Source organism: Protopterus annectens, chromosome 2.part0 (assembly GCF_019279795.1).
Source record: "Protopterus annectens isolate FY-2018-M chromosome 2.part0, PAN1.0, whole genome shotgun sequence".
Lineage (NCBI taxonomy): Eukaryota > Metazoa > Chordata > Ceratodontiformes > Protopteridae > Protopterus > Protopterus annectens.
In genome coordinates, this window is record NC_056728.1 from 37,213,840 (window position 1) to 37,230,871 (window position 17,032).

The 17,032-nt window shown below is 42.4% G+C and overlaps 1 protein-coding gene across 8 annotated transcripts in view; it reads right to left on the reverse strand.

The window, feature by feature from the left end:
- MAP2 (microtubule associated protein 2) overlaps positions 1-17,032 on the reverse strand; it is a 1,383,589-nt gene that overhangs the window by 60,562 nt on the left and 1,305,995 nt on the right. For all 8 annotated transcript variants that reach the window (XM_044060515.1, XM_044060520.1, XM_044060517.1 and 5 more), the window contains one exon: positions 1,994-2,106. In XM_044060515.1, coding sequence (XP_043916450.1) covers positions 1,994-2,106 — 113 coding nt within the window. The remainder of the gene's footprint in view (positions 1-1,993; positions 2,107-17,032) is intronic.

Sequence of the window (17,032 nt, forward strand, 5' to 3'; positions counted from 1 at the left end):
TTCTAGTGACAGAAGTGCTTCCAGGGTGAGCAGTTTTTGGTTTAAGCTCCTAACGTTTAGCAGCATAACCATTATTTTGTTATGACTGGCAATTTTTAATTTGGCAATTTTGTTTTTAAGATCATGCCTAAAAAGGCACTGTGGGGGAGGCAAGATCCTTTGCCAGCAGCTGAAAGCCTAGTGGTGCCAGGTGCAAACTGTCTCTGGCAAAGTGGAGACAGATGTTTGTCGCCATCTCATCCCAGGCTGACAGAAACTGAAAACCCCTATGAATGATATCTGCTGGTCTTTTTTAGTTCTCTTTTAAAATAACCAAGAAAATCCATCCCTAAGATTGAAATACAAATAAAAAATACACTTACAGTAGACAGAAGTAAAACCCAATATTGTTTTAATTAGCTCTTTCATTCCCTTCATTCCAAACATGATCTTCATCAGATTAAAAGGCTCCCTGATCTCTACTGCTTAAACAGAAAAATCTTTCGCTGCCACCTAGTGGTTATTATGCTGTACTGCTTAAAAATAAACTACTTTGAAACTGTTAAGATCTTATTCAGGAAACAACCAATCGTACTTCACTCTGAAAAATACATTAAACACAATCATGAACATTATCCACTCACTATTAACATAATATAAACTAACCACCATGTTAACTGCGGAACCACCATTAAATTTATACAGTTATAATTAGATTTGTGCCCTTTTAATGAATAATAAACTACTGACAGATATTCTGTCATTGATACCCAGGGGACTGGTGGCATCAGCAAAACCTGCCATTATAATTCATGCTTCTCGACATGTGTTTTCCAGTTACCCCTTTATAAAATGCACTTTTTTCAGTACAAAAAACAAAAATTTCTTAAAATGTACACAAATGAATGAATATTTATGTAATACATAATTACCATCTTTCCTCTCAATGGCATAATTATGTTGGAATATTCTAACCTTTAACATAACATGTCTTGGCAAACTGTCTTTAACTGGTTGCCTCATACTATTGCTTTCTTTTTTTTTACACCTGCCACAATAAGACAATTCCAGGCAGGGTCAAGGTTCACTTGACCAGGACCTTGTCTTCATCTGTAGCTTTTTGGAAAGGGGTGCATTCTAGAAGTATTGTCTTATCAGTAACTTGGTCCTCTATACATGTCCTTATATATCACTAAAGAATAGATTCATTTTCCAGGTCTAAAGCAGGTTTTGCTAGGACTATTCTTCAGACACTTCATATGGCTAAGGATACTGCAGCAGTGATCAAATTATGAACATAGTACAGTTTTGTAAGTGAACTTACCATAACAGTAGATATTCAAAAAGATTGCTTCTGCAGTAGTCACTCCCTCCCTCCATTCCCTTATTTTTGTATGTTTTTGTTGTCAGGGTGAGGACTTTAAATTTTATGTTCCTAGCACTGACTGCTTTCACAACTGTAGCCTCCCTGTCTCAGTTGACATGAAAACTCCGAAGGCTTGGCACTCAACTAACTGGGTTTCTTAAGTTCTGCACGAACTGGTAATGGTTTTGGTACATGGAAGGTGCTCTTAAGATTTGGAACCTGTCTGGCTGTTATATGCTTGGCAGGGTATTGCCCATATACCTAAGGCTACTTCACTAGTGATCATTCAGACATCTACTTTTATGGTAAACTTATTTACACAACTACACTTAGTATGGTAAGTGTACTTACTCAAATGTACTTTCAGTTCCATCTCAGACTTGGCCTTGGGAATTGACTATGCACTTAAAGCATGCTACAGTGTTTATTAAATGTTATGCAATGGCTCATTTCAGAAAAAGACAAGTATCATGAGTCCCACAAATGTGCATCAATTAGGACATTTCTAGTTATATTCAGTGTATTTTATTAATATTCTGACATCTAGGGTATATGACTTGTGAGCTACATGACTACCACTTCCTGTAAGAAAAGTTATGAATTACATATAAATTACACTCAGACAAGATGTTATTGGTTATCTCTCACCCGAACATTTCCGCCTCCTGGCGTATGATGGGTATTTTCCAATGAGCCAACCTTAGCTTGGGCTTTGTCCTTGAAATCCAGTTTCACACTTTCAATCTTTATATTTCCTCCACCTGTGGATCACAGAAGATTTATTTTTACCGAAAACTTGACAAATATGTATCATTATTTCACTGTACACCTCAAACACATCAGAGGCTAACAGCTAAAGTTTAATAATCTTGAAATTAAACAGCAGTTCTCAGTTGTGTTTCTGTACTGTTAATGTTTCCAAACAATTCAAAACTCAAGCATCTTCTCAAATGGAATGTTAGAGACAGCACAACCAGAATGGATGGTGAATCCCTTCACTTAATGCTTATATGGTACTGACTCACGATAACCCATACAGAATAAAAGATGACTATTTAGGCACTGTGTTTTGGTGCATTCTTCCTTGAATGACTCATATATGCACTACAGAAATAGCTGTTAGCATACAGATGAAAATGGAGTTATTGTTTAGGATGGTATGCAAGTTTCTTACAGATTGACTAAGTGTTTGTGCAGAGTGAAAATTCCAGTTCAGGGCCTGGTGAAATAAACAGAGGCACTTAAGAAGGAAAGCCAAAAATGACGAAAAGGTTACAGTGCTCTGGCCACTTATATTTTTCTTTAATGCACATTATTTAGATTCCTACCTTTAATTATGCTAGTATCAGCTGAAGCTTCATGGCACAGGAAAATTGTCTATGGACAGGTTCTCATATGACTATAAGACTTCACAAATGAAGCAGGGGGAAAAAAAGCAAATTAAGTACCTTCTGACTTGGAATATAGCCATACATGTGCTGAATAAATACCATCTTCCTTTCAAAGGAAATTATTATCTTAAGCTATAAAATTCTGATCTGCATTGAAGGAATACAGTGTCATCACATTCCATGACAAGTAAGTAGTAGTCACTCTAGTAATTACAGAGTTCGTGAAAGCTCTTTGCTGTCACCAGCAAATAAATAAATGACAATATGTAACAGTTGAAAAGATCACTGTATTTTTGTTATAAGTTGGGAGGTACTCTGGTTATATAGGTTCATAGGTTCATAGGTTCATACTAGGCTATCTGCCCGAGGGCATTTACAAGCCTAGCCCATAGTTTTGTGGCTTACGCCACCCCTTTAGTATGGGGAACTATACCCATTATTTTGCTGTGCCTCTGTTGAGCAGTGACACTGAGGTAATCCCTGGGGTATATCTGCGATCTCCCATCCATTGGTCAAGATTTCTCTTGAACAAGGCCAGCGAGGTGCTCTGCCTCACATATACCGGGATTTTATTCCACAGCATAGGAGTCTTTGGGTGATGAATCTATCCCTCCAGCACGTCCTATTAATAGCCGTGTCGAGGTTTAAGTCTCCGCCCTTGTGGCTCTGACGGATCTAGATTTTTGAGGTGAAGCATATTCATCAAATCTGGGTTTGACATGGCCTTGTATGTTAGGCAAAGGTCACCTCTGAGCAAGCGGTAAGCGACTGAATAGAGCTGGAGTTCTTTCAGTCGGGCAGCATAGGACAGATGTTTGAGACCCTTTATCCTTTTGGTGAGGAACTTTGTGGCCTCTCCAGCTGCTGCAAGTGTCGGGTCAGATACATTCGAATGGGGCATTGTACTCAATCATTGGTCTGATGAGTGATGAGTATAGGGAGACTATGACCTCCCTTGATCTAGATGAGAATCCCTTCATGATAAGGTGGGCAATGTAGAAGGTCTTCCTAACTACTTTAGCTACATGGGTGTCGAATGACAGACTACTATCAACCTGGGTCCCCAGGTCCCTGATAACTTCTTCTGTACTCAGTGGATTGCCACCTATTTGGTAGCTAGGGGTAACCTTGTTTTTCCCGAAGGGTATGACTATGCATTTTTGGCATTTAACTTTAGGCCATGGCTCTGGCACCAGTTATCCGCTTCTGTGAGACCCTTCTGAAGGATATCTGTGTCAGATGTGTTTTCTACTATGGCCCAGTTTGCAGTCATCTGCAAACTTTGTCAGCCATAACCCTCCTGTGTTTGCTTGTACTTTGGAAAAGTAGATGCCAAACAAGAGTGGGCCCAGGACTGAGCCCTGTGGTACACCACTTGTGACAGGCTTTGAGTCTGACATGGCGCCAGCAACTCTGACCCTGTGGGTTCTGTCACTCAGCCAGTTTGCAACCCATCTTGTGATGTATGGATTAACATTTAAGCTGATGAGTTTTTCAATGATACCTGAGTGGGGTATTGTATCAAAGGCCTTCGCCAGATCAAGGTAGGCTGTATGGACTGCCTTTCCCTCATCAATGGCTTTGGTGACTGTTTCGAAAAAGTCAACCAAGTTTAGAAGGCATGATCTGCCTTTGACAAAGCCAAACTGGGATGGATCCAAAGTCTGCAAATTCCCTATGTCTTTATTTATGAGGTCCATTATGATCCTCTCCATGGCTTTGCAGATAAGGCTTGTCAAGCTAATGGGCCGGTAATTTCCAGGGTCGGTGGAGGCACTGCCTTTGTGAAGTGGGACCACAGTTGCAGTGCGCCACTCCTGGGTGCGTATCCAGAGGTAAGACTATGATTAAACAGCTGTCCTAGCTGTGGGTTTAATTCCTCGTTGAGTTCGTGGAGCACACAGCCGGGGACACCATCAGGTCCCATGGATGCTGTGTTTTTGCTTTGGAGAGCAGTTCTCACTTGGGCGTTGGAGATGTTTGGGGGCTGCAATCGCTGGTATAGATATCTCTCCTTTTGGGGGAGGGAGAAGTTTGCACTGAACCTGTCAGCCAGTATGTTGGCAATGTCTGTAGGATCAGTAATCTTCACATCATTTTGAACTAGTTCTGAGCATATCTGGGAGTTTCCTCCCAGGTTTCTAACATAGCTAAAGAAGGCCTTATGATTGTCTTTTGAGTCTTTAGCTATTTTTCTCTCAAAATTTGCTTTGGATGATTTTATGAGAGCTCTTAGTTTTTTACTTATAGTGATCAAGGGTGTCTTACCTTTTAAGGATTTTGCTCTATCTTGTAGTAGCTTCCTCCTTTTGTTGTAGAGTTTGTTTATGGCTGGGGTCCACCAGAGTGGACGCTTGCCTTTGGTACAAAGAGTCTTTGTTTTGCTTGGGATTGCCTTATCCATACAGTCCTGCAGGTGCTGGTAGAAGGCATTTGTAAGTGATTCAGCGGCTTGAGTAGTGTTTTCCGTCAGCTCGGGGGCCTTAAAGGAAACCACACTAGTCTTTAGAAGTGTGAAGTCGGCTTTCGAGAAGTTCTTTACTGTGGTCTTTTTTATTTCAGGTGGGGGTGGGATGAGGACCTCCAGCGAGATTAGTTTGTGATCTGATCTCACCAGTGAGGGGTATACTTCCGGTGTTGAACATTGTGCTCCCATGTTCGTGATGATGAGATATTACTCACGAGGTAGATTCTGGAAGGCCATGACTTATTATGAATGTTCGTCATATTAAGCACTGCTGTCTAGCTCCCAAAGCTTCAGGGCACCTTCCATGCACCCAAACTGTCAAGCAGCTCAAGCTGAGCTGAAGAAGAAATAAGTTTGGGTGAGAAGCCCTTCAGAGCTTTACTAATGTCAAAGAGTGCACTCTTCTAAGGCTTTCGAGGATCAACGGTCAGCTTGTGCTTTCCTTTGCTAGGCAGATGAGTTCATTTTGTGATTCAAGCTGCTGTATCCAGCTTTCTTAAGAATATTTTTCCCTGGAGGGTCAAAGTAATTTTTTATGCAGAAAATACTAAGGAGGAAATACAAAGGTTTGGACAGGAAAAAGTGATCTATCCAACAGAAGGGGACTGTGCTTCTTATTCTTCTAATAATAAAGCTCATAGCGAGACAATGTCAGTGAAACCTTTTCTAATGTTCCAAAGGAAAATGCTTGGGAGACAGAGAAAAGCACAGGAGTTGACTAGAAGAACCAGACTACATCGGAAATTAACCTGAGTCTGGAACTGGGAGACGGAGATCACCAGGAAGAAAACCAGCAACTAGGAAATTAGTGAATAAATATGGGATTACAAAGCATCAACCACATTTATAAAATAGGACGGAACAAGAAAACCTGGAAATATTGGACTTTTTTGACTTTGTTAAACTTGTAGGGGCTCCAAAGTAAAGGCCCTACTTCATGTCATTAATTTTGGGAAGAACATTAAGCAGAGAGGAAGAGGATGGAAAGGGGTTCTTAATAGTATTTTTATAAAGCATGACATACAATGCATGTTGAAATAAAAAAAAACATTTTCAGTTATTTTGTGCATTATAGGAAACTAAAATAAACAAGTTCCCTTTTTTCATTCTTCTTTCCTTCTTCATGTTTAGTTTTAAGAAATGTAGGCAATGCGAATGTAAAAAGAAAAGAAAGCCTGGACAAAAGCATGTTTAAGACAACAGGCTTTTATCAAAGGTCATTGAGGTGAGAGACAGGTTCTAAAAGTATACAGAACATAATGTAAGTAAAAACTGATAATGCTTTTTCTTACGTTTGCAGAGGGGAAATGACTGGATTATGGCCCTTAGCTTAATCTAACAGCAGTTTTTAAATGAAAGCAAGTAAATAAAAGAACATTGAATGTAATGAAAAGTTTTCCTTTAGCAAATAAATGTTCACATGATCTAGAGGGAAGCAGAATGTAAGGAAAATACCTCTGTTGGTAGGTCTTGATGCAGAGAAACCATTCAACAGAGCAAGCATGAATTTTATAATTAGGACAATGGAATCCTGTGCATTCCCTGATACAATAATACGATTAATTAGGAGGATATTTGAGGGATCAGAGGTGAAAATTAAAGTTGGGAGAGGAACCTCTCTAATAGGTTTTGTTTAAATAGAGCAAGAACACAGGGGTGTCCTCTTTCCTCTTCATTATTTGCATTATACTTAGAACCATTGGCAAAAAAAAATAAGGGACTCAGAAATTCAAGGGTATAATTGGTATGGTAATCAAGAAAAACTGATAAAACTAGAAAAGAACATCTCAGTGTTGTGGGACATACTGAGACAGTTTAATATCTTTTTGGAATACAAAATTAATGAAGATAAAACAAAGGCAATAGAAGTAAACTATGTAGCCACACAAACATTGGTTCAGCAACACCCATATTTATGGGGACATGATAAAATAAAGTGCTTAGGAGCATGGGTTAAAAAGATTCTGCTATGGCAGCTAAGGATATGTGGGAATGGGCTAAACAAAGATAATACAAAAACTGAGGAAGTGGATGCTCTGATTTATAAATATGGACAGCAAGACAGAAGCAGTGAAAATGTTTTAGTCCATTTAGTTTTATACGCAGGATAGGCACATTTTCTATCAACCACAGGAGAAGTTATGGACAGCAATTAATAAAGAGTTGAGGGATTTTATCTGTGAGGGGAAGTGGCAAGAGTCAAGTAGGATAAGTTGATTCTTCCAATATAACAAGGTGGTTAGGGGTTACCTGATTTGAATGGGCATTTCAGAGCTACACAGTACATAGCTGCAATTCAAAGTGGAAATGGATGATGATGATGATGAAACGGGGGTATGCTCAAGAAATAAGCAGAGACTGGGATTTTGGATGCAGATACTTAGGGAGAATAACAGTAACCATACATAATATTATACTTGTAAAGTAGCAGAAAGTATTCTAAGAACTAAGCCAACACAGGGATGGAGAAAAGAGATTCTGCTGATAGGGATGACTAAATGTAGAGTACACAGAACAAGCAATAGAGGGCTGCAGTTTACTGGAGAACACTTGCAAAGGAATCAATGTATTGGGAGCAAATAGAGAGGGAAAGGTAAAAGAATGGGAAGAGACCATAAATACATTTGGACTGCAGGCTACAGATTGCCTTCATTATCAAAACTTGATATCGGAATATTGGCAATGAGAAAGGAATGGGAGGATCCTAAGTGAAAGACCAGGACTGGTAGAGTTTTTAGTAGACTCTAGAACAGAAGCTGCTGTTAAAAAGGGATAATTACTAGGGCATATAAAATATTGCATTATAACTACAGGAATCAATCAGAGGAGGTTAGAAAGGATTGGGAAGACAGAACAGATAAACGATTCACAAAGCAACAGTGGGAGGGTATATGCATGGCTCCCAAATATGCAACAAAGTTAGAAGATTTAGGATTTTTGTTTGGAAGTGTTTGCACAGGTTTGATGGGAAGAAAGATGTAACTGGGAATATATTTTTTGGGAGTGTAATTTGTAGGTAGACTTTAAAAGTTCCCTGCAGACTACTCTGTGAGCAAATATTTATAACTGAGGAAATTATTATATGTTAAGTTGTCCATCTCGCCTTCATTCTTGCTGGATGGGTTCGGAGCCGACCTCGGCTCCGACTCGGCCACTCTAAAAGCTCGAGAGTTGGTTCCACCGGCTCGAGGCTCCCCTTATATCCCGCAATGCTAGGCAGTATTACCTCAGATCTCGTTTGCCGCTACAGCGATCGAGGTGTATGGTTTCTACCGGCTTCAGGTCAGTTATTATAGATTAATCTATAGTGAATTTAAACCCCCTTAATTTAGTCTTTTATAGTTATTTCCCTTAACTTAGTGGATTTTGACCCTTTCCTCCCTGTTTATCCACCCTTTTTCCACAAGAACTTATTAGTTCTTCCCTCAGGCCTTCGGGCCCTTCCATCCCCTTAGTGGAGTGTATGTGTTTTTTTTTAGGGATCTAAAAAAGAACTAATCTCCTTTTTTTTAGTTAACCTTGTGAAAAGTGTAATCGGTGTGTTTGTGTGTGTGTGTGGTTACACTTTCCTTGAAAATGTCTAAGGAGTCAAAGGTCTCAGGCTTCAAGAAGTGTGACTCGTGCTGTCAGAAAATGTCTCTGACAGACGGTCACACTTCTTGTGTATACTGCCTGGGACCTTTACACCTGCAGGACTCTTGTGCTGTATGCCATGGCTTCAGCCCTAGAGTCCTGCAGGAAAGAAAACAAACTTATTTTAAGAGGTTTGCTTAAGCCTGAGGGTTCCCCTACTGCTACTTCGGGCAAACCCTCTAAGGCTTCTAGGTCCTCGACTCCAGCTTCTGAGTCGAGGCCTAAGGCTTCGAAACCTACTGCTACATCGGCTCTGGCTGGAGCCGATGAGTCTCGGACTGCAGCTTCTGTGGTTCCCTCGGCTCCGGCTGGAGCCGAGGCATTGGAAATTCCTGGGTCGGCTCCGATCAGACCATCGGAACCGACATCTAGAAAGAGGTCTAGGTCTCCGTCCCTTGGCTCCGTTCATTCGGCTCCAGCGTCTCCCTTGCTGTCTGAACGGAGCCATAGATCTCACTCCTCTAGATCATCGAGGCTTTCAGATCATGACCTTCAGAGGGTAGTGAGTCGACTTCTTAAGTCCGAAGCACTGGCCCAAATGCTTCAGAGCCCGACTCATCAGTCGATGCTTGACCCTATCCCTCAAAATGTTCCTCCTCTGACTCCTTTGAGCTCGGAGCCGGGGCGTTTCGGAACCGAGACTGTGGTAGCGTCGGAACCGATACAATTGTCTTCGGTTCCGTCATCAGCTCCGATTTCTTCCTTTGAAGAATCTCGGCGCCGGACTTCCCTCATCGGCTCCAAGGGGGTGAGTGGCATCGGACCCTTGTCCGACCCCGCTCTCCCTCTCGGTGCTTCGGCACTGGTGAGTTCGGCTCCGACATCAGCCTCGGAGCCATCACTGTCGGTGCCGAGGGGGGTTCTCAGCTTTTCGGAGCGCGGACCTCTGGCTCTGCCTGACAGGGGTGTGTTCGAGGTCATGTGGAGTGTGTTGGAACCTGGTTCGACTCCACAGTCGGCTCCGTCCGCCCCTCCCTCTTCGGTGCCTCAGGTTATGTCTACTCACTCCCTCATCCCAGACCGCAGAGAGCCAGCTCCTCAAGAATCCCCTGTGGGGATCTCATCCTCTTCCGAGGCCTCTCCTGAACTGGCAGGGGAGCCCCCTAGGAAGAGAAAGTGTAAGAGGAAGCACATAGACTCACCTGAGTCTGTCACCTCTAACACAGATTTAGAGGATTCCGAGGGTTCCCCCCATTCCCCTTCTGAAGATGTCTCCTTTGCAGACATTCTAGAGATCCTGAAACAGAGGGAAATTGGCCAGCCCTTAACCCTTCGGAGGATGAATCTGTGTATCTTGAGGCGTTGGCTCTCGCCCTTCCACCTCCTGGGTGTCCCCCTTTGACCCCTCATGCAGGTGGTAGCAAAAGGCTTGGACGGCTCCTGACTCAGTGGACCCCACCCCCAGGAGACCTTCAAAGTTTATCACAGCACCAGCAGATAAGCAATTTCTGACCAAGGGAGTTTCTGTGGATGCTATGGTGGTAGCTGCTGCCACTAAGAAGGAACTAGCTGATCCTTCGGTGCCTGTCCATCCTCCTAACAAGGAATCTAGGTCTATGGACAGGTACGGGAAGCGGATGTTTTCATCAGCGACCCTTGCTATACGTTCGCTGAACTACCTATGCCATTTCACTCGTCTTCAGAGAGATTTGATCAAGGAAGCGAGTGAGATGTTGAAGGATCCTACAGCTGCGAGTTTTCAGGACAAGATGAACGCTCAGCTGGCTATCCTAAACTATATAGCTAACTCCTCCATGTGCCTCCTTTCATATGTGGCTGATGGAGCGAGCAGAGCCGCAAGGACAGGTGTTGCCTTACGCCAGCATGCCTGGATGCGGCTATGCAATTTTGCGGACCCCTTTAAAACGTCTTTCACTAATTCCCCGTTTGATGGATCATCTCTCTTTGGTCCTCAAGTGAAAGAAACCTTGATGAGGTGCGAGACGGATGGCAAAACTCTTTCTGCCATCGGAGTCCGTTTTTCTACTCCTTCTAGGCCTTACCCCAAAGGCCAGAAAAGTGGGAAAATGTGGTTCCGCAAACAATCTCAAGGGACTTTGCCTGACGCACAGAGTCGGTTCCCCTCCAGAGGCAGAGGCGGGAACAATAATGGTAGACATCGCCGTAGAGGCAGGGGGGGGTCCGCAGAACCAGGGCAATCGAGAAACTTTTTCCCGATAAGCCCTTCCAGCATCCCTGAGGTGTTGCCCGACTGTCCACCTTCGGAGGCAGTCGGGGGAAGATTGTCACTGTACCCAGAAGCCTGGCGATCCCTAACTCAAGACAAGTGGTTACAGTCCATCATTTCAGAAGGCTATTCCATTCCGTTCTTTTGTATTCCAAATCAATCAAAAAAATCCCTTCCAGATGTTCCACCCGCTCAAAGGGATCAAGCAGCGTTGGAAATATCAAAGTTGCTTGCAAAAAGAGCCATTCAGCCAGTGCCAGCAGACCAGCAAGGATCCGGAATCTACTCCAAATTCTTTTTGGTTCCAAAGAAAACAGGGGACTGGAGACCCATTTTGGATCTCAGTATCTTGAACAAGTCGGTCAAGAAAACAAGATTTCAGATGGTCACGCTACAATCCATCCTACCCCTATTGGGAAAGGAAAACTGGATGTGCTCTATAGACCTCCAGGATGCGTACTATCATATAAAAATGAACAGACGCTCCAGGAGATTCCTCCGCTTCCGGCTGGGAACCAGTCACTTTCAATTCAGAGCCCTGCCCTTTGGTCTCACCACTGCCCCCCGGGTGTTTACCAAATGCATGGCAGTGGTAGCTTCTCACCTGAGACGTCAAGGATTCCAGGTGTTTCCATATTTGGACGACTGGCTCCTCACAGCTCCTACCAAGCATCTTCTTCTAATGGCCAGAGACTACACCTTTCGCATTTGTCAAAAGTTAGGCATCTCAATAAATTGCGAAAAGTCTGTTTTGTCACCTTGTCATGCTATTACCTTCATAGGCGCAAATCTAGACACAGTCAACATGTCTGCGAGACTAACAGACCAAAGAATAGCAGACATACGCAAACTGGTCTCCCTTCTCTTCCACAGCAACAGAGTCAAAGCCAGATTAGTTCTGAAAGTACTGGGGATTATGGCGGCTGCTATCCCTCTACTTCTATTAGCCAGATTCCACATGAGAATCCTTCAATGGATGCTCTTCACACAATGGTCGTACCAGCAACTTCCGATGTCCCACACCATTATGATTACGCAAGCATGCAAGAATCATCTTCTTTGGTGGATTTCTTCCCCTCAGCTCTTTCTGGGAAGACCCTTTGTTCCCTCCCCTCCGGTTGCTACTCTGACAACGGACGCCTCCCTGATCGGGTGGGGGGGCATTATCAGGGCAGAACAGTCCAGGGCATATGGCAACCAGACGAATGCCACTTGCATATAAATGTTCTAGAGATGAGAGCAGTGATTTTAGCGTTGCAAGCCCTTCAAGACTCTCTTCCCTTGGGAACGATAGCAATCCAGACGGACAATATGTCTGTAGTGTGGTATATCAACAAACAAGGCGGAACCAGGTCCTATCCCCTATGTTGAGAAGCACTCAGACTGTGGCAATGGGCGATTTCTTCTCAGCGGTTTCTGATAGCAACGCACATCCCCGGGAAGTCCAATCTAATCGCGGACAAGTTGAGCAGAGCTATCCTCATGCCTCACGAGTGGTCTCTGAAAGATTCTATTTTGGAGAAAATTTTTCTCAAGTGGGGTCAGCCTTGCTGCGACCTTTTTGCTACTCCCCAAAACAGCAAGTGCAGAGATTATTTCACCCTATTCCCATTACCAGGCCAGCCCAGCAGAGACGCTCTAGTCCAAGTTTGGCCCCGGGGACTTCTGTATGCATTTCCTCCCTTCCCACTAATCTCTCAAGTGATACAGAAAGCTATCGCTCAGAAGGCCTCATTGATCCTCATTGCTCCTTACTGGCCTCGACAGGTTTGGTTCCCCTTTCTACATCAATTTCTGTTGGAGCAACCTTGGCATCTGGACCTAGTTCCAGATCTTTTGATCCATCAATCGGGTCAGTTACATCGCTCCCTCCCCTCTCTGAACCTCACTGCTTGGTTCCTCCAATTCCAACCTTAGCCAGGCTTCCTCAAATATCTCACTCTGTTCGAGATATTTTGATAGCTTCCCATAAATCTTCCACTCGGAAGATTTATCTTAGTAAGTGGAAACGTTTCGCCTTTTGGGCTCAAGGAAGGGACAAAGATCCTTTCACTGCTTCCATCCAAATAGTCCTTGATTTTCTAGCTGAACTCTTCCATGCAGGTTCATCTCCTTCTACTCTTAAAGTTCAATTGGCAGCTATTTCTAACTTTCATGTGGGCATTTCAGATTCTGCCATCATGTCTCACAAGCTTTGCAAAGCTTTTTTGAAGGGAGTTTTTCTTCTCAGACTTCCTATAAGAAATCCTCCTCCTTCTTGGGACCTTAATTTAGTTCTCACATCTTTGATTCTTCCCCCTTTCGAACCTGCAGCTTCCTGTTCATTGAAATTGCTATCATGGAAGACTCGCTTTCTGGTAGCCATTACTTCAGCTAGAAGGGTCTCAGAACTTCATGCACTCAGCAGTCGACCACCGTATCTATTGTTTCATAAAGACAGGGTGTCCTTACGAACCAATCCATCCTTTTTACCTAAAGTAGCCTCTGCGTCTAACCTAAATCAAAGCATTGACCTCCCTGTGTTTTTTCCTAACTATTCTAACAGGTCTGAACAAAAATTGCATTGGCTAGATGTTCATCGTCAGTTAAAGTATTATTTGGATAGAACCAAACAGATCAGGAAAACTGACCAGTTGTTTGTCTCTTATGCAGAAGGCAGAAAGGGAATTTCAGTTTCGAAGGTATCACTCTCCAGATGGCTAACATCTCTGATTTCCTTTGTTTATGAAATTAGACACCAAAAGCTGCCTAACAAACCTAAGGCCCACTCCACCAGAGCTTTGGCTACTTCTATAGCCTTCCAAGACAGGCTGCCTATTGACACCATTTGTGCAGCGGCTACTTGGGCTATTCCTCACACTTTCATTTCTCATTATAAGTTGGATTTAGCTTCTAGACATAGAGCTAACTTTGGTTCCACTGTTCTCAAGAGTCTGTTCCGATAGGCCACGCGGGACAAGGTGCTAGGGACGCGGTCCCATCCAGCAAGAATGAAGGCGAGATGGACAACTTAACATATAGAAGTTATGTTCTTACCATAACGTTCCATGTTAGTTGTCTTCTTCTCGCCTTCTTTCTTAACCCCACCCTCCTTCCCACTAGCCTGGACAGACCTAGAGGAGTTTGATTGTGACCTCTCTTTCTACCACCTCTATTGTATATAGGTATATGCTATACTGTGCATATATTCCTTCATCAGGTTTTCAGGTCACCTTCTTCCCTTCCTTTTATAGAGGTGGGTTTTCCCTTTTCCAGTGGTTCTGGAGTTATTTTTGGCTGGGCATAGCTTACAAACGAGATCTGAGGTAATACCGCCTAGCACTGTGGGATATAAGGGGAACCTCGAGCCGGTGGAACCAACTCTCGAGCTTTTAGAGTGGCCGAGTCGGAGCCGAGGTCGGCTCCGAACCCATCCAGCAAGAAAGAAGGCGAGAAGAAGACAACTAACATGGAACGTTATGGTAAGAACATAACTTCTATTTTTTAACTGTGGTGCAAATTGGAATTGCCTAGACACAATAAGGCCTTGTTAAGTTTAATTCTGGTGGTTGCCAAAAAAAGAAATTACTAGAAAGTGGATATCAAAGTCTAAACCAACAGTACTAGAAGTAGTGAATATGGTAACAGAGATAAAAGAACTGGAGAGGGATCTTTAGAAAAGGGTAGGAACAAATTAGAAAACAAAATGGGAATTGTAGGAACAATACATGCAGAATAATGTTTTGGAGGAGGAATGAGGTTTAAGGGAAGGCAGGAGTTGAATGAGCTATGGAATATAAGAATGACAATGACTTTATAGTAGATCATATGTAATGTATAATGTGTACAGCAGAAAATACGTCAGTTGTTTTTTTCATTTATATAAATGTATGATATGTATGACTGTCTGTGTCGTAAGTGATAACTCAATAATCATATTTCTTGTTTAAAAAAAATGTTAATACCCACTTTACTTAATATTCATGGGGGACGGAGCCTATCATGACAAAAAGGAGTAAGTCAGGAAGCAGTTGTGTAAGGGATGTCATTCCATTACTACACTCAGACACACACACACACACACACACACACACACACACACACACACACACACACACACACACACACACACAGCCACAATCATTTGCATGTAAATGTGCATGCACATGCATGCAGGTGTACACATGCATACACACTTACACACACACATGTATGGTGCACGCACAACTATTCACACACATGCATTAGCATACATACAAACAGATATTTATACATGGATCTACTTCTGGAGCTTGAAGTTTCAAAACTAGAAATTTCAAATGGCCGAGACCAGAAGATTGATGTTTTGAAACTTCAAAAACAAAATAAAAAAAAAATGTTTTATATTTTTGCAAATCCCACACCTCCTGCTAAATAAATATACCAACTGTGAGATCACAGTACGGTGAGGAAAGAGGTAAATATCCCATTCCACACTACACGGTGATCTCCATTCAAAACGTTCAAAGTTTCAAAACTTCGATCTTCTGGTCTGGGCCATTTGAAGTTTGATGTTTTGAAACTTCGAGCTTCTGAAGGAGATCTTCACATGCATATATGCATACTCATGCACAGACACACTCAGTCTCACACACACACACACACACACACACACACACACACACACACACACACACACACACACACACACGCACCTAATAGTAATTTGAGCATTGCCATTTCACCTATATGCATGTGCTTGGAATACAGAATGAAACTGAACGCACCAGAGAAGACCACCATGGTCACAGGGAAGACATGTAAACTCCACACAGAAAGTACCCTTTTTTCATTTCTCCAAATCTTTTGGGTTTCTAATACCATAACGGGAATTGACCCCATTCCTAAGTCAAAGTATAATTAAATTTCATGAAATTAGTATTGTTTCAGTCTTTGATATCAGCCAAAAGTGCTCTTCACAGTACCTGCAATGTGCCCAGTAATGATTCCTTCTGCAATTTGTATGGAGTTACATGTACTGGTAACATATCTAAATACAATTGTAGATTCTTTTTTATAAGAAGTGTTGCTCCTACTACTACTGGAGCTCTCTGGGTATCCTTCTTCCACATTGCTCTCGTTTCTGCCTGCAAATCTTGATATTTTATGACTGTGTCTCTCTGTATGCAAGACACTGTAGTCACTGGGTGTAACAATTTCAATGATCAATGCTACTTTCGTCTTCTTCTCGTGGACCACTATATCTGTTTTTTTCAGATCTATCTTTTGAACTGTTGGTAATGAGTGATGTGATGTAGACTTCATTATTTTCTATGATGCTTTGTGGCTCATGTTTCTAGTGTTTTTCAGCCACTTCAGTACCATAATGTTTGCACAATCAACAGTGCAACAGCCTTGCCACATTATTATGCCTTTCAGTATGCAATCCTTCTGCCATTAGTATGTCACAACCAGCAACAAGATGTGCGACTGTTTCCATTTGCGTTTTACAAAACCTACATTTGTCTGTTTCCCCCACATGTTCAATGGACTTTGTAAACCAACGTGTACTTAGCCCACTGGCTTGGGTCGCCAATATTAACCTTTCATATTTTGGTTTGAATTCACCTCTCCTTACCCATTCTTGCATTCAATCCTGATCAACATGAGGTTCTTCCAGAAGTTTTCTATACTTGCAACTATATTTATGCATTTTCCACATTTCTTGCCTTCTCATCTGAACTTTCACCCTATATTCTTTCTTTCGTTTTTTTTGGCACATTCAGTTGGCTGATTTTTATCTACGTCTGGTTTGATTTCCATTCCTGCTTGACGCAATATGCTTCTGCTAGACTAAGCAGGGAAGTCATCTTATATTTATTCTCCTAATGTTTCAAAACTTTCACTACGTTTGGGTCTTGTGAGGTCAGCAGATATGTGTGCAGTCCCACGATTGCAGATCTATACATGTAATCAATTTCAAGGAGGCCCATACCTCCTTCAGAAAAGAGAATATATAATCTTGTTATGCACTAATTTTTATAAATCAT